The sequence below is a fragment of the Rhineura floridana genome, chromosome 6 (assembly GCF_030035675.1).
Source record: "Rhineura floridana isolate rRhiFlo1 chromosome 6, rRhiFlo1.hap2, whole genome shotgun sequence".
Taxonomy (NCBI): Eukaryota; Metazoa; Chordata; class Lepidosauria; order Squamata; family Rhineuridae; genus Rhineura; species Rhineura floridana.
Genome location: NC_084485.1, coordinates 5,487,437 through 5,511,107, shown reverse-complemented (window position 1 = coordinate 5,511,107; position 23,671 = coordinate 5,487,437). Strand labels below are relative to the sequence as shown.

Sequence of the window (23,671 nt, the reverse complement as noted above, 5' to 3'; positions counted from 1 at the left end):
CTGTGCTTTCCATGTTATGAGTGCCACATAGTACTTGTTCTGCTCTTGTAAGAAGTAAGTCCTGTTAAGTGGCAGCACCTACACTTTGGAACTTCTTGCCTATTGACATTAGGCAGACGCCTCTTTTCAGCACCTGCTAAAATCAGTTTTCTTGAGGCAAGCCTCTCCAGGCATGTGGAAGCTATTGTGTTTTTAAATCTGTTTTTAACTCATTGTTCATTTTATTATTTTGAATGTTTTTAAGTATCTGTCCTTAACGCTTTTGCCAATAATTTTATTGTTTTAATTCTTTCTGTAAACCAAATTGACATTTTTTACAATAAAGCGGTATATAAATGTTGTAAATAAAAATAAATAAATGTTGGAGTCACTGTGGCCCTTGACTCTCTTCCCACTTTTAGGAACCAAGGAATCTGCCTTATACTGATTCAGGCCATTTCGTACCATGATTTCTTAAATGCAACACCATACCAACCACAACAAGATTCCTATGAGTAAGGCAGAAAACTAAGCATCTCACAACCAGTCAGGATTCCTAACCAAAAACCAAAAATAGGATAAATGAAGAAATATTTATATAAGCATGACTATCAAATATATGTATTATTTACACAAACTGTAAAGATATTTATAGTGCAATCCTGGGTTTATTTATTCAGAAGCAAGTCCCAGTGTATTTAGTGGGGCCTACTCAAACAGGGACAGAAATGCAACCTCAAGTGATAAGCAATATATGGGATTAGCATTGCTTTTACAAAAAGCAAGTATTGGGAAGGTTTTTAACACACTGCCCAAGATCTGACTCCTGCACACAAGAGGAAAAGAAACTGAAATGTATATACTAACCCAATTTATGAGATTTTCAGATAAACGGGGGGGGGGCACCATTTTGTTTTCTAGACACTGCCTCAGGTCAATGAAACTGAAACACAATCCTGGCTTCTCTGATTGGCTGCAATCCTGAACGGGCGAGGTTAAAGCTATGAAGTGCTATAGTACTGTATACAGTACTGTATAAAGAAAGATTTAACAGTCGGGGGGGCGGCTGACGTTTTTATGTATATCTCGAGAACCGGACCACCTAGAAACTTAATTTTTTTTTAAATTAAAGGTGAGAATCCGGGCCACCTAAGGGGCTAGCCGGGCGCCGGGTGGCATGCAAAGAATCCGGGTAAAACCCAGCTAACCGGGCAATATGGCAACCCTACTCACCAACAGTCTGCGCAAATTAGGAGGTTGGCGAAATGCTATAACAGGAGGCCTGCTGATGGCTCTGGTAAGATGTGCAGAGTTTGCCAGCAATGGGTAGCTCTCCTTGATTGCTCGGTGATAGTTAGGAGATGCTGGATGGAAATCTACCACAAATGGAATCCGTTGCTCTCTGCTCTTTGACACCTCAGAATGATGGAGGAGGTTTTCTCTGGACAGAATGGAGGCTCAGTGGATGTTGCAATTCATAATATGTGGAGAATATCCTCTTCGAAGAAGGTGTTCTTTAAGTTCACTGATACTTCTCTGGTATTTATCTTCAGTGTTGCAAATAAGTTTGATTCTCAGAGCTAAGCTATACACAATGTTCTTATTTATATGCCACGCGCTTCAGGAACCACAAGTCGGCAATTTTGACAAAAAAAGTGGAGCAACCAGTTGCAAAGCATTTTAACATCGAGGGTCACAGCCTGTTGGACTTTTCCATTACAGCGATAGAGATGCCAGCAAATCCAGCAGCATTGACCAAAAGGGAGAACTTTTGGACATACTCTCTGGACACATTGGCACCACGTGGCCTGAACCTGGAGGACAGTACCGCCACTACTTAGCTTCTGCAAATGAAGCCCCTCTGAGCATTCCATCCTCAAAGCTCTATAACTGCCACCTTGGTAACAGCATTTATATGTTGGCAGCTGATGAAGGCGGAAGCTGAAACGTTTTGTTAGTATAATAAAAGCCTCTGTTTGGTTAATCACAATTACGTTCATATATATATATACATGTGTGTAGGTATACACACACATATCCATCCCTGGGGAGATGGAAGTAGGGTGATCTTTGGTGGAGAGATGCCTGCCAGTCATTTTGAAGAAGGGTATGTATCAAAAAAAGCCTTTTCTGAATTGCTGAACAGAGGCTCTGTCAGGCAACAGGGTGAGTGAGGCTGCATTCCAATGCAACTTTACTTAGGAGTAAGCACCATTTAACAAGGTGGGTACAGGGCTGAAAAATGCAAATGCTAGTATCACTGCCTTTTCTACAGAGAGGTTTGCTTTTATATCTTGTATCTGTTTGGGGGAGGGAGTGTTTGGTGGAATCAAACCCTTTTATTCCATCCTCCATAATAATAATAATAAATTTTATTTCTAAGTCGCCTATCTGGCCGTATGAAACGGCCACTCTAGGCGACGTACAAAAGAATAAAATAACATATAAATACAAGTGAACAGCAACTCTACATAATCAAAACCCACCCACATCTTTACAGAATAAAATGAGATTACCCAAAAGTCCCATAGAACCGCCGAAACAGCCAGGTTTTTAATTCTCGGCGGAAACCTGCCAGGGAGGAGGCATGGCGGATGTCATAGGGCAGAGAATTCCAGAGGGTGGGGGCCACAATCGAAAATGCCCTCTCTCTGGTCCGCACCAGCCTAGCTGTTTTAACTGGCGGGACCGAGAGAAGGTCTTGTGAGGCTGATCTCGTCAGGTGGCATATTTGATGATGCTGGAGGTGCTCCTTTAGATAAACTGGACAGAAACTGTGTAGGGCTTTAAAGGTTAATACCAACACCTTGAATTGGGCCCGGTAAACAACTGGTAACCAGTTCAGATCTTCTAGCACTGGAGTGATATGATGACGGCGGTGGCTGTTCTTAATCAAACGTGCCGCCGCATTCTGAACCAGCTGTAGTTTCTGGACTGTCTTCAAGGGTAACCCAATGTAGAGCGCATTACAGTAGTCTAAGCGAGAGGAGACCAGGGCATGTACCACCCGTGGGAGCAGATGGACAGGAAGGTAGGGTCGCAGCCTCTGTATTAGATGTAATTGGTACCAAGCTGCCCGGCTCACTGCCAAAACCTGAGCCTCCACGGACAGCTGGGAGTCAAGAATGACCCCGAGGCTGCGAACCTGGTCCTTCAGGGGTAATCTTACCCCATTGAACACCAGGTCTATATCTCCTAACCTTCTCTTGTCTCCCACAAGCAGTACCTCGGTCTTGTCGGGGTTTAGTTTCAGCCTATTTATTTATTATTTATTTATTAGATTTTTATACCGCCCCATAGCCGAAGCTGTCTGGGGGGTGTACAACATATAAACATCCAATACAATTAAAACATTATTAAACAACTAAAAATGAAATGAAATACCAAAAAACCAAAACATAATTAAACATATAAACAAATACAAAACTTCGTACTAAAATAGAAACTGTTAAAAAAGTATTAAACTGGTTAATATATTAAGATGTTAAAATGTTGTATATTAAAGGTACAATATTAAACTGTTAGAATGTTAAGATGTTAAAATGTTAAAACTTCCTCAGAGTTTGGACCCCATTTTTGAGGATGATGGAGGAAGCAACGACGGTGATGACTCTTGTCGACCTCTCAACCTCAAGAAAATAATCTCTGTCGTCATCCGGCCTCACGAGGGCTGCCCTCTGACTACCCCTTCTGCATCACTCCCAAGCAAGTTGTAAGTTGCTGGTTCTCTTCCTGGTTTAATGGAAGGGAAGGAAAGCCTTGGATCCTCAGGAGGGTGAGCACGACGTCTTTTCCGCCAGCGTCGAGCCGGGTAGGAATAGAGCTGGCCAGATGCCAAGCCTGGCCCCCTGTGTCGCTTCTCCATCCAAATGTAGCAGTTGCTCTGAGCCACTCCAGTCTGCGAGTCCAGGAAGGGCAACCGGACACTCCTCTCGGCACACAGGCGGGCATTGTAGTTGTGGCACTGTTCCATGGCGTCCTTATAATATTGCTCGCCGAGGAGCTTCACCACATTCTGTACCACCGCCGCCATCTTCCCCTCTGCCGCCTGGGGCCGCGGAGCACTCAAGTGCGCATGCACCACCGGCCGTTCGAACTCACCCTGGCGAGTGATTGCCTCCCATCCATTCACTTACGGACTCCAGGCACTTGGAAATGGTATCCACAGCCAACTCTGGTGAGGACTTAAATGAGAGATAGAGCTGAGTGTCATCCGCATATTGGTGGCACTGCAACCCAAATCTCCTGATGATGGCCCCCAGCGGCTTTACATAGATGTTAAATAGCATGGGAGAGAGGATAGAACCCTGTGGCACACCACAATTGAGAGGCCAAGGGTCTGAAACCTCATCTCCCAATGCCACCCGTTGGTGCCTGTCCGAGAGATAGGAACGGAACCACCGTAAAACAGTGCCCCCTATTCCCATCCCCTCCAGGCGATCCAAGAGGATACCATGGTCAACGGTATCGAAACCCGCTGAGAGATCCAGGGGGACGAGGAATGCATGTTCTCCCCTATCCAACGCCCTCCTCAAATCATCCACCAGAGCGACCAAGGCTGTTTCAGTTCCATGTCCAGTCCTGAAGCCCGATTGGAATGGATCTAAATAATCTGCTTCATCCAAGTGTGTCTGTAACTGTGTGGCCACCACTCGCTCAATCACCTTGCCCAAAAATGGTAGATTAGAGACTGGGCGAAAGTTGTTCAACTCTTGGGGATCCAAGGAGGACTTTTTCAGAATGGGCTTTATTACCGCCTCCTTAAGGGCTAATGGCATTGCACTCTCTTCCAAGGAAGCATTTACCACTGCCTTGATCCCTTCGCTCAGTCTCTCTTTGCAGCCCATAATGAACCACGTAGGGCAAGGGTCAAACAGACAGGTGGTCGGCCTCACAGTAGAGAGCACCTTGTCCACTTCCTCAGAGGGAAGAGGCTGAAACCGATCCCACCGGACCGGGATGCAACTGGCCGACTCTGGCCCACTTCCTGTATCCACGGCGTACAGAATCGTGTTCTTCAGGCGCTCGATTTTATCAGCAAAGTGTTTGGCAAATGAGTCACAGGAGGCACAACCGGACCGACCAGGCTTCGGACCACTTGGAACAACCTCCTGGGACAACACTCTGCGGATGCAATAGAGGCAGCAAAGAAATCCCTCTTTGTTGCCTTTGTTGCCACTTGATAGGCAGCTATTGCTGCTCTAACCAGTGTCCGATTGTCTTCGGAGCGAGATTTCCGCCACCGGCGCTCTAGTCGTCTCACCTCCTGCCTCGGACCCCGTAAGCGTGGTGTATACCAGGGTGCTATCTGAGTTCTATTCAGGGGGAGAGGACGTTTCGGAGCCACCTGGTCTACTGCCCTAGTGATCTTCCTATTCCACTCCATCACCAGGGTTTCGACTGGGCGTCCTTCAGCCAGCTCCAAATCTCCCAGCGCATTCAGGAATCCTTTAGGATCCATCAGGCGTCTGGGACGGACCATCCTAATAGGTCCTTGTCCCCTGCGGAGGGTGTGTGGCATTAAGAGGTCCATAGTCACCAGGTAGTGATCTGACCATGACACGGGGTTGGAAACAACAGTCCCCATTTCCAGATCATTTCCCTCCCCTCCTGAGACAAACACAAGGTCAAGAGCATGACCGGCTACATGGGTGGGCTCTGTATTACTAAGGTGCAGTTCCCAGGAAGTCATGGTTTCCATGAAATCTCGAGGGGCACCAGTGAGGACGGTCTCGGCGTGCACATTGAAGTCCCCCAAAACCAATAGGCTGGGGGAGAGCATCCGCATGCCCGCAACCACCTCAAGCACCTCGGTCAGGGAGTCTGCTGTGCAGCGGGGTGGGCGGTACACAAGTAGAATCCCTAAACTGCCCTTTGGGCCCAACCTCCAGTACATGCAATCAACAAACTTGGTCTCATGGAGAGAGGGTCTGGCGAAAACCAGATCAATTTGATACCTATATTGACCATTTGGTGATGTCCACGTGTATAGTCGTCTTTTCGGTTGTTCAAAAAGTGTTTGCAAGAAACAAATTATTGGCTTCACAGAATTCAATTCTCCTGCTTCGTTTCTGTCTCCTAGGCCCCATTTCCCCACAATTCCTAATTCTTCTCTGTTTCCTACTTTTGCATTCCAGTCCCCCCTGATTATCAGCACATCTTGTTTTGGTGTGTGATCAATTTCTTCCTGCGCTTCTGTGTAAAATTTCTCCAATTCCTCTTCCTCTGCATTTGCCGTCGGAGCATAGACTTGGATGATGGTTATGTTGATAGGTTTCCCATTTAATCTCATTGATATCACTTGCTCAGACCTTGCGTTGTAGCTCCTAATTGCTCTTGCTACATCACTTCTCACTATTAAAGCAACCCCATTTCTTCTTAATTTCTCGTTTCCTGCATAAAATATTTTATAGTTGCCTGATTGGAAATGTCCCATTCCCGTTCATTTTAGTTCGCTCACACCAAGTATTGTAATGTTGATGCATTCCATTTCTTGCTTGACAATTTCTAACTTTCCCTGGTTCATGCTTCTCACATTCCATGTTCCTATTGTGTGCATCGTACAACTCCGGACTCTCCTCGTATCTGTGCGCATCAGCCTCTGGGCTTCCTTTCGGCTTTGACCCAGCTGCGTCATTAGTCACAGCGCTACTCGTACTTGTCCTTTGTTCTTCCCCAGTAGCTCGGTGAGTGCCTTCTGACCTGGGGGTCTCATCGTCCAGCACTATCTCGTGTTGCATTTTGGATACTCTGTTCATAGGATTTTCATGGTAAGAGATATTCAGAGGTGGTTTCCTCTGAGTTTGGATGCATCTTAGTCTGGTGTTTCAGCTTTGACCACTCCGCTTTGGGTGCCCCTGCTAGGAGTCTAGCCTCTTGGTCTAGACTCCTGACAGCATTGCTCTCAGCTTCTTCAACACACTCAAACCCCCTCACCACGTTAAGGTATGCATCTGAAGAGGAGGTAAAGTGGTCTATGTAGAATAAAAGTTTGGGAACCCCTGGTCTAAGACATCTGCTTATGTCCCTATGCTGCTCTCACCCCTCATTTAGGTGCCTGGGATGCGTGCATGTGGACATACCTCCTTACAATTATGGAAAATGATTCTTAATAAATCTCCAGACACAAGGTTACATAGGTGTTTATCAGTAGTTTAGTAGAAAATTCAGAAGTGCAGGGTCCCTTCATAATAGTTAGAGCCACATACACCCTCCTGGATTAAGAATGAGATCTTTCTTAAGGCATTCTCTCACAACAACAAACATCTCTTGGAGCCAATCAGCATGAAAGTGGAGAGCGTTAGCAACTGACAAGAGTCTTCTCAGTGGCTGACTCACCTCCTTTCACTCTGATTGGCTCCAATCAGCAGGAAAGGCAAGGAAGCATATTAGAAGACTCTTCTCAGTGACTAACACACTCCCTTTTCATGCTGATTGTAGGATGCTTGGAGACTTAGGGACCCTGCTCCCAAAAAAAGCAGGGGGACTAAGACCCCCCGGGTGACTACACTCCTGGTGCTTATAGTCGGCTGGCTTCTACGCATACTCACACACCCCTCTCCTCCATCCAGACACCCTAGAGCCATTATCAGAGTTTGAACACAGAATCTAGCCAAGCAAAACAGGGTATAAAACAGCAGTGCCAGTGACAGGTCTGGCCTGGGGAAAGGAGTGTGACCCGAGGAGAGTTTGGAGGGCCAGAAAGAGAGGTTTGGAGGGCCACATTTCATCTATGTGCCTGGGGTCCCCTGCCCCTGGGCTAATGGGTCTTTATTTATATTATTCCCAAGCCAGACAGCATAAGCCAGAGGTTCCTCACCAGAACTGAGGCATTCCAATTCTCTCTAGAGATCACTTCGTGTGGGGATGGGGAGGAAGGAGACCTGTTTTCTTTCCTCCCTGCACTTTCCAAAGCTGCAGAGCACAGAAGAAATGTTTTATGCCTGTCATTCCCCTGGTTGATTCTCTTGCTTTATCTCTTCTACCCGCTGTAGGACGCTGGGCCCAATGTTCTGTAGGACCCTGCAGAGTTGCATAGCGGAACGGAGAGTTTTGAGTGAGCTTATGTGTGCGTGTTTGAATCTTTGCTAAGATTCTACCTTCCCTGCAAATTAGTCAGACAGAGACTTTAAGCTTTAAAATAAGAAACTACTACTTTATTCTGGAAGTACATGCTTGATAGCTTGATATAGGACTCTTTCCTAACTAGCTATGGTGAAGCTGCAGGCACTGATCCCAGTGTCTGCCTTCATGCTTGGAGGAGAGGAGAGACAAAGGAAAGATGTCTGCTCCCCTCTCGAGAAAGAAGAAGAAGAATGGGAAGGAGGGAAGGAGCTGGGATCAACATCCTCTGCATATCAGTCTAGCAGGAAGGAAGAGACAGCAGGAGATCAAAGGACAGGTATAGCCTAGCAACCAAGAGGTCTCCTCTCTAGCTACCCTTTTTTTAACCCCATGCAGCCTCAACCCACCAAGTTGGAGTTGAACCTCATACATTCCAACACCCTCTCCCTTCCTGCCCCCAGCAAACGTCACTTTGGATCCAGAGACAGCGCATCCCTTGCTTGTCCTGTCCGAGGACTCTCAAACCGTGAGGCACGGAGATGCAGCTCAAGAGCTACCTGACAATCCTGAGAGATTTGACCAATTTCCTATCGTGCTGGGACAAGAGAGATTCACATCAGGCCGACATTTCTGGGAGATTGATGTAGGGACTGAGGAAGGCTGGGGTGTGGGGGTTGCTAGAAAGTCTGCAAGGAAAACGAGTAGGAATCAATATGCTCCTGAGGAAGGACTATGGCATATAGGAAAGTGGAAAGATGACTACAGAGTCTACCATCTCTCTGATGGCCTTGCTCTGACTCCGCGTGAGAAGTCCAAGAGGATCCGAGTGAATCTGAACTGCGAAGAGGATGGGGTGGCCTTTTATGACGCCGAAAGCGCATGCCTGCTCTTTGAGCGTCTGGACGTCTTGTTTTCCAGAGAGACCTTTCTCCCCTTCTTTTATGTGGCCAGAAAAGGCGGTCTCAAACTCTCCCCCTAAGGCTGCTGAACAACACTGATGATCACTCTGACAAATGCACATAGCTTTTTGCCCAAGAGAGCCAGTGTGGTGTAATGGCTAGACTAGGAGGACAGGCATGGGAAACCTCTGGCCCTCCAGGTGCTGTTGAAGTACAACTCCTATCATCCTTGGCCACTGGCTATGCTTGCTGGGCCTGATGGGAGATGTAGTTCAGCAACATCAGGAGAGCCAACGTTTCCCTATCCCTGGACTAGGACCTAGGAAACTGGGCTTCAAATCCTCACTCATCCATAAAACTCACAGTGTGATCTTGGGCTAGTCACTATCTCTCGGCCTAACCTACTTCATAGGGTGGTTGTGAAGACTGAAATGAAGAGGAAGAGAACCATGCGTACCACCTTGAGCTCCTTGGAGAAAAGGTGGAAGATAAAAGCAAAAATAAATAAGTCTTGACTCCTGCAGATGCTTCCCCCTCCACTTTGGAGGGAAGCGAGATCTGCATGGCAGTGATTTATTTATTTTTATTATTGCATTTATATCCCCCCTTTCATCCAAGGAGCTTGAGGTGGTATACATGGTACACCCCTTCTCAATTTTATCATCACAACAACCCTGTGAAGTAGGTTAGGCTGAGATACTGTGACCGGCCCAGGTCACCCCACAAGCTTCATGGCTGAGTTGGCCAGCACATGTGTCAGACAGAAAGCAACTCCTTTGCAGCCATCTTCAAAGAAAGAAAAAAACAAGAATAGGAAGACTGTCACTTGTTTTTTTTTAAAGCCCCAAATGTTTAATCTCATCACATTAGGAGCTTTGGGAAGAGAGGAACAAGACACAGCCTGCCTGTTGCGCCTTCCCCATTTTTTCAATCAGATTTTATTTTCTGAACTTAAACATCTCACAGGGTTGTTGTGAGGATAAAAGTGGGAAAAGAACCATGTATGATGTTTGGAGCTCCTTTGAGGAAGGAGTCACCATTCAAACTGATAAAACAGAGGAGATGTGAAATGGCACAAAAAGCTCAATTTGTGTGGCTTATTTTTGTTAATCCTATTTTGGGGCACTGTTTGTGACTGATATACAGGGAAATGTTTTAGAGTTTGTGGCCTCTCCTGCCCTCAAAATGCCAAGCAAAGGAGGTAAGGCATCCCAACCTCACAAGGCCTCACCAGAGCCTCTGGCTGTTTCAGCAGAGGCCTCTAACACTTTATGGGATATATCAGCAGGACAACCCTCCCATATAAACTGTTAAAGACTATACATGAACCCCAGTTTTCCTCCAACTGTTAGATATGAGTATGTTGGCTTTATTGCTTTTCTCCCCTCTGTGAAATAATAGAGGAAGACTTTTTATTTTTATGTATTTAAGAAAATATGAGAGATGGTGTGATGTAGTGGTTAGAGTGTTGGACTACGACCTGGGAGACCAGGGTTCGAATCCCCACACTGCCATGAAGTTCACTGGGTGACCTTGGGCCAGTCACTGCCTCTCAGCCTCAGAGAACGGCAATGGTAAACCCCCTCTGAATACCGCTTACCGTGAAAACCCTATTCGTAGGGTCGCCATAAGTCGGGATCGACTTGAAGGTGATTTTTTTCAACAAAATATTGTGAAAAATCTCTAAGTGGTTTACAAAAAACATTAAAATCATCAATCAATACAGTTAAAAACAAGTAATTAAAAACATTTTTTAAAATGTTAGAGAAGTTAAAACACATCACCATCTATGTCGAGATAAGCTTGCCTAAATAGAAACGTTTTAAGTGGGCTCCGAAAAGAATACAGCGAAGGTGCCTGCCTGTTGTCAATAGGCAGGGAGTTCCAAAGAGTAGGTGCTGCCATACTAACTTGACTGTGTATTGTTCTAATAACCCACCCTCAGTTTTTGGTGTGTGTTTTTGTGCCTTGTTCACATGTGGATGACCTCTTTGCCTTTTCCCCCTTCCTCTTTCTCTCCTGTTCATATTTCATGCATCCGTTTAGTCATTTTTTTCTCTCCCCCTCCCAATCGCTGCTATGATGTAATAGTGGGAGCTTTTATCACTTTTTGTTGTGTCCACACCACACAGCACCCCCGTGAATTCCACATGATATCGTGGCTTCCCCCTGGGTGGAACAATTGCTTTAATGCCTCCTCTTCCTACCTGTCTTTTACTCCATTTGTTCTCCTGCTATGAAGGAATCGTAAGGAACATCATCATTGTGTTCCCCCCTCCCCTCTGATTTGTGTGGCATCATGGTTCATGCTTGGCTGACATATGGCATCCACTGTTTTTCTTTCTCTTGCCTCTGTATCACTCCTCCGTGCGTTTATTTTCTCCTCTCCTTGCTGTGGCTGTAATAGAAGGAGAGTTGCAGGTGATTTATACGTAAAATGGAAATGGACTGCCTTCAAGTCGATCCCGACTTAAGGGGACCCAATGAACAGGGCGTTCATGGTAAGCGGTGTTCAGAGGTGGTTTACCATCCTCAGGTGACACATTCACCTTTCCTCACTTCCCTTTCCTGTTTTCTTGTTTTCTTACTTGGTAACAGGGTGGCCCATCTCCCTTTTCATACATATCTATGCTTATGAATAAGCACCCAGGGTATTGGCACGTCTGAATCCTGGGGATTTTTTTTAGTTATTCCTCTGCTTGTTTTATTCCACTATATTTACTGATAAATAATTTAGTCTTTAAAGGAAAGAATTGCCTTGAGATGTTTACACACTTACTTAGGAGTAAGCCCTATTAAACTCAGTGGGCCATTTCTTAGTATGTATAGGATTGCACTGGTTGCCCTCTTCAGGGCAATTCGGTGTATAAATGGGGAGGGGGCAGATGCAAAACCCAGTACCAACCCCTCGCCCCAAACGATGCAAGAACCCCTCCTCCAAACGGCCTTTCAACATCAGCTCCGGCCAACGCGACCACGAGCAAGGCGCGTGCATGGGAGGGGAGGCGGAGCCAGCGGGGAAGGGGAGAGGCCTCGCTTAAGCAGGAGCCTGCCTCCCCTTGAGGGGCCGTCTATGAAGTATGCCAGTCGCGGGCAAACGGAGGCTTGAGAGGAAACAGAGTGTGAGAAGAGGAAGCCAAAGGAGAATTCACGCGTGAATTGTTCAAAACGGGGGGCCGGCGGAGGGGAAAGCGGCTTGGTAGCGCTTCAGGGTGTGGAAACGTTTTTAAAAGAGTACGGTACTTTATGGACGGTACCCAAAGCCCGTCAGGATCACCCGCGGAAGCTTCCTCTTTCGCCGGCTACTCGGCTTCTGTACTTCCGGCGTGCTGTACCCCGGTTGCTAGGAGACGCGGGAGAGTCGAGGATTGGGTGGCTGGGAGCGGCAGGTAACGGGGTAGGGAGCGGGGAGAGAGAGGGCGCTGAAGCGATGGGGGGCCGGTCGAAAAGGAGACGTGGGGAGGACGCTTGACGGACATTAGCCGAGATGGCTAAATGGAACCTCCATGTTAAGAGGCAATCTACCTTTGAATCCCAGTCACTGAGAGCAAACTGCAGGGGAAGGGCTCTGGTTGGCTTCCCAGAGGCCTCTGGTTGGCCACTGTGGGAAAATAGGGCGGTGGCCCCCTTTGTTCTGCTGAGCCAGCAGGGGTCGCCTTGCCTTAGTTACGCATTCACGACGCTCCTGCCTTTCAGCAGACCCTAAATATGAGAAATCAGGACGGAGCCTTTATGTATAGGGGCAGTATATCTCAGAATACCACGGGCTGGGGACGAAAAAAAGAGGGAAGGCTTGTCGCCTTTGTGCTTTATTTAGGGGCTTGCCAATGTGAGACTAGGTGGATTGGGGGGGGGGGGTCTGACATTTTATTATTTATTATATATTTATTAAATTTATATCCTGCCCTTCCTCTGGGTAGGAGCCTGGATGGCAAACAAAAACACTCTAATAAAACATCGTAAAAATGGGCTTCAAAATATATTAAAACAAAACATCTTTTGAAAACAGCTTTAAAAACATCTTTAAAAGCGATTGCAGCCCAGACGCAGACTGGATAAGGTATCTCCTTAAATGGCTTGTCAAAAAAGGAATGTTTTAGGATGTGGGGGGAACGCAGCCCAGGAGGTGGTGTGTCTGAGATGGAGAGGCTGCATGCACTTTGTAGGGCAAAGCAGGGTGATAAAGTAGGAGAGGTTGGTGGGCTGGGTCAGGACGGGCAGAGAGGATTGTGCGGGAGAAGCAGATGGCAGTTACTGGTTGCCAGACACCCCCACCCAAGCTGTAGGACAGGAGGGTTTTCAACAGGCTATCTCCCCCCCCCCCTATGATGGGAGGGGATCTGTTTCACCTTTTGAAAGTCTGCTTGCCATGCAGGGTGTCGGGGCTAAAGAGACTTCCACTGTGAACCAAGGAGTTTCCTGAACAAATCCTGCTTCTGCTATGAACTCTCTTGCCCACTGGTGAGAAACCTTTGGCCCTTCAGATGTTGTTGGACTCCCATTAGCACTAATCAGCATGGCTTAATGGTCAAGGATAGTGCGAGTTGCAGGCCAGCGACATATGGAGGGACACTTCCTCGCCCCGGCTTTGCATGGTCCTGGGAAAGCTCTGAATCTCCCCCAAATGCCAAGTGAGCAGTAAGGGGATATTGATAGTTCAGCGGCTGCACCAGAGAAATCCTCCGCCTGGGCTTCTTTTTGGGGCCATTCCCCACACATCTGAGGATGGCGGAACTACCGAAAGGGCCCACTCTGCAGATCTTAATGTTGGTAAGGATGGAGATAGTCTTTCCAATATTTGGGGCCTAAGTCGTTGGGAGCTTTAAACACGAATGCGAGCCCCATGAAATGCGCTCAGAAACAAACTGGCAACTAGTGCAGGTGTTTTAAAACAAGGGTCATATGGGTTCTAAATGGCACCCCAGCCAGTAATCTGGCTGCTTTATAAGTTTCCAAATTGTCTTCAAGAACAAGCTGGAGATTATCAGCCCATGGAGAACAGCGGCCAAGTCATCTCTGTACAAGAGGGGCCATAGCTAGTGAACCAGCCAGAGCTAGAAATAGGCACTCCTAACCCCTGAGGCAGTCTGAGCCTCCAGTGACAGTGTTGCATCCAGCAGCACCCCCAAGCTATAGACTTGTTGCTTCCAGGGCAGTGCAACCCTGTCCAGGACAGGTCATCTCAACTCTCGCCAGACTTGAAAACTTGAAACACATGACACTTCTGTCCAGGATTCAGCTTCAGTTTATTGGCACATATCCAGTCCATTACTGTCTCCAAGCACCAGTCTAGCACTTCCACCCCTTCTTATGATTCACATGGAACAGAGGGATGGTGCTGGGTGTCATCCACATATTGATGACATCTCACTCCAAATCCGCTGATGACATTTCCCAGTGACTTCAGAGAGATGTTAAAACAGCATGGGGGACAAGATGGAACCCTGCAGGACACCACAGGACAACTTCCATGGTGCTGAAAAATGCCCCACCCCATAACTACTTCCTGAAAATGGCCCTGGAGGTAGGAGCAGAACCACTGAAGTACAGGGTGTGATCCTCAAAACGGATGTCGTGTCAACGGTATTAAAAACCACTGAGAGGTCAAGGAGAACGAGCAGGGTCACACTCTCCGCATCTCTCTCCTGACGAATGTCATCAACCAAGGTGGTTCAGTGCAGTGACCAGGCCTAAAGCTGTCCAGACAATCAGTTTCCTCCAAACATTTCCGAAGCTTGTCCAAAAAGGGGATATTCACCACGGGGCGATCGTTGTTTTAACATTTCTGGGTCCAGGCTTACTTTCTATGCTGTGATAGCATAGGCAATTTTAGTTTCTGTGGTGTGTTATTCTACAGACCCTTTGTCCATAAATTCAGGCTCCACCTTAAACTGGCATGTGGGGCAGGGAACATAAGGGCTGTCACCTACCAGACACCCAGTATATTTGGCCAGTTAAGAAGCAGCAGCACCCATTTTAAGCATGATTTGGTTGCATTATCAACTAAGTATTCTTTGAAGCAAGAAGAAGGTAGTAGTCCAGTCTTAGTGAGGTGCCATTTTAGCTGCTGGCCTTCCTCGCAACTCCCATCTGCTTCAGTGTAGAGAAGATTGCAGCAATGGGCTCTGGTGCATGTGTGTGAATGTGAGGGTCGGTTCCTGTGGGTGATGAGCAAGGAGTGTTCCATTTTATTTTATTTATTAAATTTATATCCTGCCCTTCCTCCCAGAAGGAGTATAAGAGACTCAAGTGCGCTTCAAAGGAATTCAGCCACAGTAGATCTCCTTATCAGAGAGAGTGACGCTTCGAACCACTCCCTCTTTGTGGTGGGATTTGCTATGTCCCCCTTCATTGTTCTGTCTCTGTGTGTGTTTGTGTTCCTTTTGCAGTGCCCTCACTGGCTCAAAAGATGGCTTTCATGGATTCACATATCTTCCCCAAGAGCGTCATCAGGACCATAAGACAAACTGTGAGTCCCAGGAGGAGGAGGAGGTGGGGCAGGTTTACAAAAAAAGAACAGCCATTAGATCTAGTTCTTAAGTCCTTTTTTCATGTTGTTTGTTTGTTGTAGAGACTATTATTGCTCTACTCAAGAAGGCTCTCTGCTTCCTCCAAATGAACCTGCTGCTTTCTTGTCTTGCTTTTAGGATTATAGCCAATGGCAAAGAGAAGACGTGGGTAGGAAGCACACATTAAAATTATCCTTGCCTCCTGTCTTGGCATCGAAGGATTGGAAGAAGGAAGGGAAAAATGGTTCCCCACGAAAGCCAAAAGACAAGAGAATAGGTTGGAGAAGGTTTTGCTTGCTTGCTTCAGCCCTTCAAGCCCAGGAGACTTGCATGTTTTCCTGAGGCCCCCTTTTTAAAGGGATCCAGTCATATTTTGTTCCCTTCTATGCCACGTTGCCCACAGTAGCAGTAAACTAGGCACTTTCACAAATGAGTGCTGGCTTTTTCTGTTTCAGAATGGGGAAAGACTCCAGGTCTGGTTGTGAAAATGACGCCCTGTGTGAGACAGAGGGCTGCGTGGCAGCAAAATTTGACACGGGAAATGAAGGTGGCAAAGAGGCTGGAGAGCATCAAAATAATTCAGGTACATGAAGGAAATATCCTAAGCTGAAACTGTGGCATCGGGTGCTACTGTTACAGATACAGAGTTGGTCTAATAACACACCTTGGTGTTCGGGGTGTATGAGTGTCTGCATGCCCGTAATTCAAATGCAGATTTGAATTCTGCATTTTTGACCAGAAACTCCAGATTTGGTGATTGGAACCTACTGTGCAATTAGCGTGAAAGTGCAAAAGGGGGTGTGGGAGGAGAAGCAATCCTGGGCTCCCTTTGGGAGGAAGGGCAGGATACACATTTAACAAGTAATAACAACAACAGCACTGACAGCCACAAGGTTGGAGCATTCTAGGACTGTGGTCTCCTTCGGTGTAACAGTGAAGTGACCGTGAAGCGGACAGGAAGAGGTGAGGCGTTTTGTAACCCCCTCCCTTTGAAAATACCTCACAGCGGCTGTCCAAGAGCAAGACGATTAGCTTAGAAGAATTAAAGCACCACTCCAACGTTCTCTTGGGGAAGGACCAGCAGCTGATGAAAGAGATCAAGGAGATGGATGCTGACACTGCCAGCCAGGCCAGGGGCTTTCTTCAGCAGTACGACATGTTTGGGGTAAGGCTGGGGTAGTGGGGAGGGGTAACCCGCTGCAGCAAGAACGTCCAGATTGGCTGGGCATGTAGGTTGCAGCTTATTCAATGGCCGGTCACGGAGATGGACCTTTCAGGGCGCATTCAGATGGCTGCTTCCTCTCCTCCTGGCTGGACTTCGCAGGGCAAAGTACAGAAGGTGGGAAGTGCCTTGGCGGGGGAGGAAACAGGTTCCCCCTCCCCCAACCTGCTCCTGCCTGGATATCCTGCTCTCATTACAGAAAGCCACCCATACAGAGTGCACTGCCTGCACAACTCCTGCCCCAGCCCCTCTCAGCCTCATTGACTGACAGTTACTAGCAATGGCTGAATCATTCTGCATCGGAGCTCCTAAATCCCAGCCCTTTCCTTGAACGAGCAGCTTTCCTGTGATTCTAAAAAGACAGAAAGTTGCCTTATACTGAATCTGACCACTGGTTGATTGAGCTCAGTGCTGTCTGACCTGTGACTACTCACCAGGGTTTCAGGCAGGACTTGAATCTGGAACCTTTTGCAGGAAAAGCTTGTGCTCTGCCACAAACTATAGCCCTTCCCATGAGTTCTAAATTTAAGAGTTCATCTCTTATACATAAAAGCAGATTACAAACTGCCTGCCTGTAATATCCTCCATCCCTTGCCCCATGCCATTGGCTGGTCTGCTGCGATGTCATGGAATGTTCACAAGCATAGTCAATTAAGAGCTGTATGTAGTTCCTCAACCACAGTCTGGTAACTCTGAGCCTCTTGGGTAGTCCCAAGAACCTGTGTCTTTTGCTTCTGTCTCCACAGACAATCATCACAAGCCTTCGGGACTCAAGTCAGAACCACGTTGGTGTAGCAAAAGCAGATCTCGAGGCAACAGAGAAAATGGTGGAGAAGAATTTGGGAAGTAAGCGATGCCCCGCTCACAGACACCCCACTTGCTCCCAATTGAGTGAGGCAGAGAAGAATCCCAGGCCAGCAACCTCAAGGGGAATGGTTGCCTTGCCTTTCGGAGCCTAGCTGTAGTGGAGGGTGTTGCAAAAAAGCAAAATTAACTTGCCTAGCGCATCCAAGTGTTGCCTACCTATCAATGGTTTCTCATTCTAAAAGCGGCATTGCACATCAGTGTGAGAACCCTAGACAATAAACTGGCAATCCAGACTGGTTTCCATAAAGGGGGGGAGACCCCCCTCCTTTTAATGGGAGGGGCCATAGCTCAATTGCAAAGCACATGCTTTGGATGCAGAAGGTCGCATGTTCAGTCTCCAGCTTCTCCACTTCAACGGGTGGGGAACCTGTGATCCTCCAAATATTATTGGGCTCCAACTTCTTTCAGTCCCAAAATATCGTTTCCCCCTTATATACCCAGTTGGTCACTGCACTCTGCAAGTGAGGGTCTCCTGCAGATACTGTCTTTACAGGAAGTCCGTTCTGAAAAATACAGAAATCAAGCCTTTAGTGCTGTGGTACCTACCTTTTGGAATTCCCTTCTCTTAAATATTAGACGTGTGCCGTCTCTGTTGTCCTTTCAGCGCCACCTGAAGACCTTCCTCTTCCAAGCCTTTTTGAGGAGATCTTTCCCAGTTTGCATCTGTATTGGAATTGTTTTTAAGATGTTTTAATTGTTTTATTGCCTGCTGTTTGCCGCCCTGGGCAACTTGGCAGAGCTTGGAAAAGTTACTCTTTAAACTACAACTCCCATTAGCCCCTGCCAGCATGGCCACTGGATTGGGCTGATGGGAGTTGTAGTTTAAAAAAGTAACTTTTCCAAGCTCTGCTCCTTGGGGAGGAAGAGTGGGATATAAAGTGAATAAATAATAATAATAATGATCAGTCCCAGCAGCCGGCATGACTAGTGGTGAGGGATGATGGGAAGTGTAGTCCGGCAGTAGCTGGAGGGCCACAGGTTCTCCATCCCTGGCTTAAAAGGGTCAGGGAGCAGATGAGGGAAAAGTCCCTTCTCTGCTGGGGATCCTAGAAAGCCACTGCCCATCAGAGTAAGTACGAGGCTAGACGGACAGAGAGTTTGACTTGATGCTACGGGCAGCTTCCTACACTCCTGTGCCAATCAGTGGAAAAGATCAGACTTCAGAATCACGGAGCAGGATTTTAACACTGGTAGAAGCCTGGGTTTCTGCACCTCGGCTCTGTGAGATGGAAACTGCAACCTTTGTTGCAGCGGTTTCCGACTCCTAGGTCTTGGGATTATGTGCTTTCTAAGCCTGGCAGAAAATGCCTGTCACGTCTTCCTCTTGGCTTCTTCCGCCCCGCTCCTCCAAGAACTGGATCAGGAGATGAAGCGCATGCAGACCAAAGTGCTGCACGCCCTCCAGGAGGAGCTCAACACCCTGAGGACGTACGTGGACAAGGAGTACCCGGTGAAAGCCGTCCAGATGGCATCCCTGATGCGCAGCATCCGGAACTTGAGCGCAGAGCAACAGGTGTGGGAAGGAAGCTCTTGCTGGCTTCCGTCTGCCTGCCTGTCTGGGGGCAGGAATGGCAGCACACGGCCCTCAGGCAGTAGTCTGACCTGTTCTCCTCTGTTGTCATCCCCAGGATGAGTTGGAGGACGTGGAGGGTCTGTCCAAAAGGTTCCTGGAAACATTCGCAGGGAAAGCACGAGAGGAGCAGGAGCCGAGGTTAGTGGACTGTCTGGATCTCTACGCTGTGCCCAGAGGATGGCCCGAGTGGGGCTGGCTGGGATCACCTCCACCTGGTGCCGCCAAGAGCAACTATCTGCACTCCTCGTCACTTTGTGTGTGTGTGCATTTTCTTTCTTTTAATTTCCTGACTGTTAGAGCCACACGACAATGGAACCAGTTACTAGGGAGGTGGTGGGCTCTCCGACACTGGAGGCCTTCAAGGGGCAGCTGGACAGCCATCTGTCGGGAATGCTTTCATTTGGATTCCTGCATTGAGCAGGGGGTTGGACTGGATGGCCACACAGGCCCCTTCCAAATCTACTATTCTATGACAAAGAAATGCACTTTAAAACCCCACAAAGCCTGGAAACAGTAGCAAGAGTTAAGAACAGCGACTCCATGCCCTTCAGACACCAGACATCTGGGTATATAAGGAAGTAATGTCCAGCTGCCTCTTGAATGTCTCCAGTGTCAGAGAGCAGGTGTCCTTACACATTCCCTTCCCCAGCATTGCTGTTCCACTCTCATTCACAGACCTCAGCAGCTGCTTTTAAGTAAAAAGCAAAGCATCAAGAGAGCCACTCACAAATTTCTTGTGCCATTTCTGTTTTGGCCACCAAGCCCTAAATATCAGCTGCCAGTCAGAGTAGTCAATGCGGGACTAGATGGAGCAATCGCCTGATGCAGTATATTAATTAATATCAATTAATAAAATGAAATTCAATAAAGACAAACGCAAGATTCTGCATTTAGGCCACAAAAACAAAATGCACGGGTACAGGATAGGAAATACCTGGCTTAGCAGTAGTGCGTGTGAGAAGGACCTTGGAATTGTAGTGGATCGCAAGTTGAACATGACCCAGCAGTGTGATGCTGCGGCAAAAAAGGCAAACACTGTTTTGGGCTGCATAAACAGAGCTATAGTTTCCAGGTCGAGGGAAGTAATAGTCCCACTATATTCTGCATTTGTCAGGCCTCATCTGGAATACTGCGTTCAGTTCTGGGCTCCTCATTTTAAGAAAGATATAGACAAGTTAGAGCGGGTTCAGAAGAGGGCGACGAGGATGATAGCCGGTATGGAGAACAAGTCTTATGAGGAAAGGTTGAAGGAACTTGGCATGTTCAGTCTGGTGAAGAGAAGGCTGAGGGGCGACATGATTACACTCTTTAAGCACCTGAAGGGCTGTCACATAGAGGAGGGTACAGATTTGTTCTCTGCTGCCCCAGAGGGTAGGACTAGGTCTAATGGTTTTAAGTTGCAGGAGTGTAGATTCAGATTGGACATTAGAAGGAACTTCTTGACAGTAAGGGCAGTTCGGCAATGGAACCAACTGCCTAGGGAGGTGGTGGGATCCCCTTCGCTGGATGTCTTCAAGCAGAGGCTGGACAGCTATCTGCGGGAGATGCTCTAGGTGTGGATTTCCTGCTGTGAGCAGGGGGTTGGACTCAATGGCCTACAAGGCCCCTTCCAACTCTATGATTCTATAAGGCAACTGTGTACGTTTGAGAAACGCTGGGATGCAGACAGACAGCTTGGGGAGGCAGAGGGGCGACATGGAGCCTCACTCCCTCTAATGTAAATCTGCATCACACGTGTGAGTTGCTGGGTTTTTGGCCCTCTCTCTCTGACACAGAGATTGATGCCCTCAGACAAATGCTTTCATTTAGAATGTCCAGGCGACAGCAGGAGTACCTTTTGAGCCGCAGTGTTTGGATTGGCCTCCCAAATGTAGAGCTGCCCCTTGGTAACTCCATCCCTGTGAGCTTGGCATGCCCTCTGTTCCCCTGGCACAGCCTCCCAGGATCCTTTGAACCTCTGCCCATCTTTGCTTCTGAATTGCATTTCTCCTCTTCTTTATGCAGAAGAAGCTGATGCAGCTCCAGGATGGCCTTCAGCAGATGAATAGGAACAACCTGCACCTGAAAAGACAAATAGACGCCCAAAAAGAGGCAAGAGGTTTGGGGCCTGCAGCAAGTGACTCGACAGGAAGTTCTGCAGTGTCAGGGCCGGGGCTGAGTGTTGCCGCTCTCCATCGCTGGGCCTCCCCATGACTGGTCACTAACTCCCATCACACGGCCAGCTCCCCTGGGAATGACCTCTCAGCTGGAACTGGAATGAGTCCAGCCTTGTGAGAGGAGGCAGATCCATGGCAGGGAGGCATCTCGGCCTCCAGCTGGGGAGAGAGGAATATGAAACACCCCCTGCATGGGTTGTAGGTGGAGAGTGTGAGCTGAGTAGAGATTGTAGGCAGAGTTGACATAGTTGGGGACAGGTCATCTGGAGAGCATATTCTGCATCTCTGGCTTGACCTGAGGGTGGCAGCTAAACGTGAGCGGGGAATGTGTCCCAAGCATGGTTTTCTCAGGGGATTTGACTCCTACTTGCTGGGCTTGGGAGGAGGCAGCTATAGGGCACCTTGAAATTCTAGAGTCAGCTGTGAACCTCTGATCCAGGAGCCAAAGATCTTTAAAGCCCTATGGAAGTGGGGAAGGGGGATTTGAAGTGGGGGGGAAACGGAAGGTGTTGAGGGCCTGATCATAAGGACTGGCACCTTATAATCCTGAACAACAGCAGTCTCAGGGCACATTTAAAGACTAACAAGTTTATTACAGCATCAGATTTCATGGGCTGAAGTCCACTTCATCTGTAATCCTGACGCGATCCTTTCTTCTTTCAGATAATTGATGGCTTGGTGAAAGAAATCAAGGGGTTGCACAAGAGCATTATACGGCTCCATCACTCCGTGGGAGATCCGCGGGAGGTGATATTTGCTGATGTCCTCCTCCGCAGGCCCAAGTAGGTCCTTTGAACGGTCTCCCAAGCAGTAGGGTTGCCCGAGCATTCTTGGATCAACTTTTCATGCCATAAGCACCAGGGTTGCCTTTTGCCTTACTACGAGTACAACATGCCTTGCATCTTATTGGCAAAGGCAAAGTGCTAGACACTAAAAATCGGAAAGAAGGAGGGAAGCGGAGCAGGATGGCTTTCCACCAGGATGCACAATGGAAGACATGAGAGCTTAGAATGCTGGAGGCTGGAGACAAAATAGTAGATGGGACACGCAGCTTGCCCTCCCCGCTGAACTGCCTTATTGGCCCCATTTTGATCCTTCTATAGCTAATATATTTCCAAATGCTTCTCCGCCAGCGAGGAAAAATGGTTTCCCCCCTATCAACTTGAAAATCTCAGCTTTCAAATTCTGGATCATGTATCCCATTCTAAGTTTGTGCAGGAATGCCATTTCTAGTCACTGGGAGCTGACTGGGCCACTTTGGTTCCCTTCCTACTTGCCAACTTCCTGTGGGCAATCCAGGCTTAGGCTTTTCAGTGAGAGACAAGGGAGTGGAGGACCGCCTGTGTCTCGGCTCCTTTTCTCTCCAAAATGAGTTTCACTGTTTCCCAAGGCCAAAGCTTGGGAAAGTTACTTGTTTGAACTACAACTCCCATCAGCCCCAGCCATAATGGCCACTGGATTGGGCTGATGGGAGTTGTAGTTCAAGAAAGTAGCTTTCCCAAGCTCTGCCCAAGGCCTTTGGAGGGCAACAACACTCCCCTCTCCAGGTGTGGGCCTGATTTGTTCTTTGCTCTTTCCTTCCAGATGCACCCCAGATATGGAGATCATCCTCAACATCTCCACTGATGAGGATTTCCTCCTGTAGCTGCCAGAAGTGTGGTTGGAATTATGCACCTCAGTCACACGGCGCCATCCCTGTAGACCATAGTTAGCCAGTTTCCCTCCTCCTTTGCTGAGCCATACCTGAAGCACATGCCTGGCCTTTGTCCCAGGCGGACGTTTTTAAGACGTCCTGCTAAGAATGGTTGGAAAAGCTTTCCTTGGCATCCCTCTCCCCAAATGTTTCAGCCATAGATTCTATTAAAGTCAGCCTTATCTGTTCTAAGAGAGTCAGTGTCTCAAAGAATCGTGGCTCCTCTATGGGCAGTACCACCAATGGTGCTCTCTCTCTCTGTGCTATCTCCTCTGCATCTGAAGGCACCAGGCTAACTTAGGGGTTGCAGGACAGGATGCCTCCTATACACCTCACCACTACTATCTGTCCTTCCCAGCATCTGCTGCTGAGGTAGCTGCCTCATTGTACCTAAGTGGTGGGCTGGCCCAGTGGAAGAGAAGCCTATCAATGGCTACTAGCCACAGTGGCTCTGCTCTGCTTCCATAGTCGGAGGCAGTATGCTTCCAAATACACGCTGCAGGAGGGAAGAGTGCTCTTGTACTCAGGTCCCACTGTTCAGCTTCCCAGAAGAAGCATCTGGTTGGTCACTGAGAGAACAGGGTGCTGGACTAGACGGACCACTGGCCTTATCCAGCCAGGCTCTTCTTACATGCATATGGCTCTGCCCCTGGTGAAAATCACACCCACACACACATTCTTATGCAACCCTTCCTCCAAGGATGTCAAG

At 47.9% G+C, this 23,671-nt stretch overlaps 3 protein-coding genes across 3 annotated transcripts; 2 read left to right on the top strand and 1 right to left on the bottom strand.

Moving 5' to 3' along the window:
• Positions 1-3,640: 3,640 nt before the first annotated feature.
• LOC133386495 (zinc finger protein ubi-d4-like) lies at positions 3,641-4,012 on the bottom strand. The gene has a single exon (XM_061630152.1). The coding sequence runs from the start codon at positions 4,010-4,012 to the stop codon at positions 3,641-3,643; it is 372 nt and encodes a 123-aa protein (XP_061486136.1).
• Positions 4,013-4,054: 42 nt separating this feature from the next.
• On the top strand, positions 4,055-9,022 carry LOC133386494 (thaicobrin-like). Its single transcript, XM_061630150.1, has 2 exons — positions 4,055-4,088; positions 8,505-9,022. Exons 1-2 carry the CDS (start codon positions 4,055-4,057, stop codon positions 9,020-9,022), a joined length of 552 nt encoding a protein of 183 aa, XP_061486134.1.
• Positions 9,023-12,029: 3,007 nt separating this feature from the next.
• On the top strand, positions 12,030-23,132 carry C6H20orf96 (chromosome 6 C20orf96 homolog). Its single transcript, XM_061630196.1, has 12 exons — positions 12,030-12,331; positions 15,332-15,411; positions 15,590-15,728; positions 15,907-16,034; positions 16,458-16,616; positions 17,420-17,519; positions 18,893-19,053; positions 19,169-19,251; positions 19,617-19,635; positions 21,118-21,204; positions 21,933-22,051; positions 22,854-23,132. The coding sequence occupies exons 2-12, from the start codon at positions 15,352-15,354 to the stop codon at positions 22,912-22,914; spliced, it is 1,116 nt and encodes a 371-aa protein (XP_061486180.1). The 5' UTR covers positions 12,030-12,331; positions 15,332-15,351; the 3' UTR covers positions 22,915-23,132.
• The last annotated feature ends 539 nt before the right edge of the window (positions 23,133-23,671 follow it).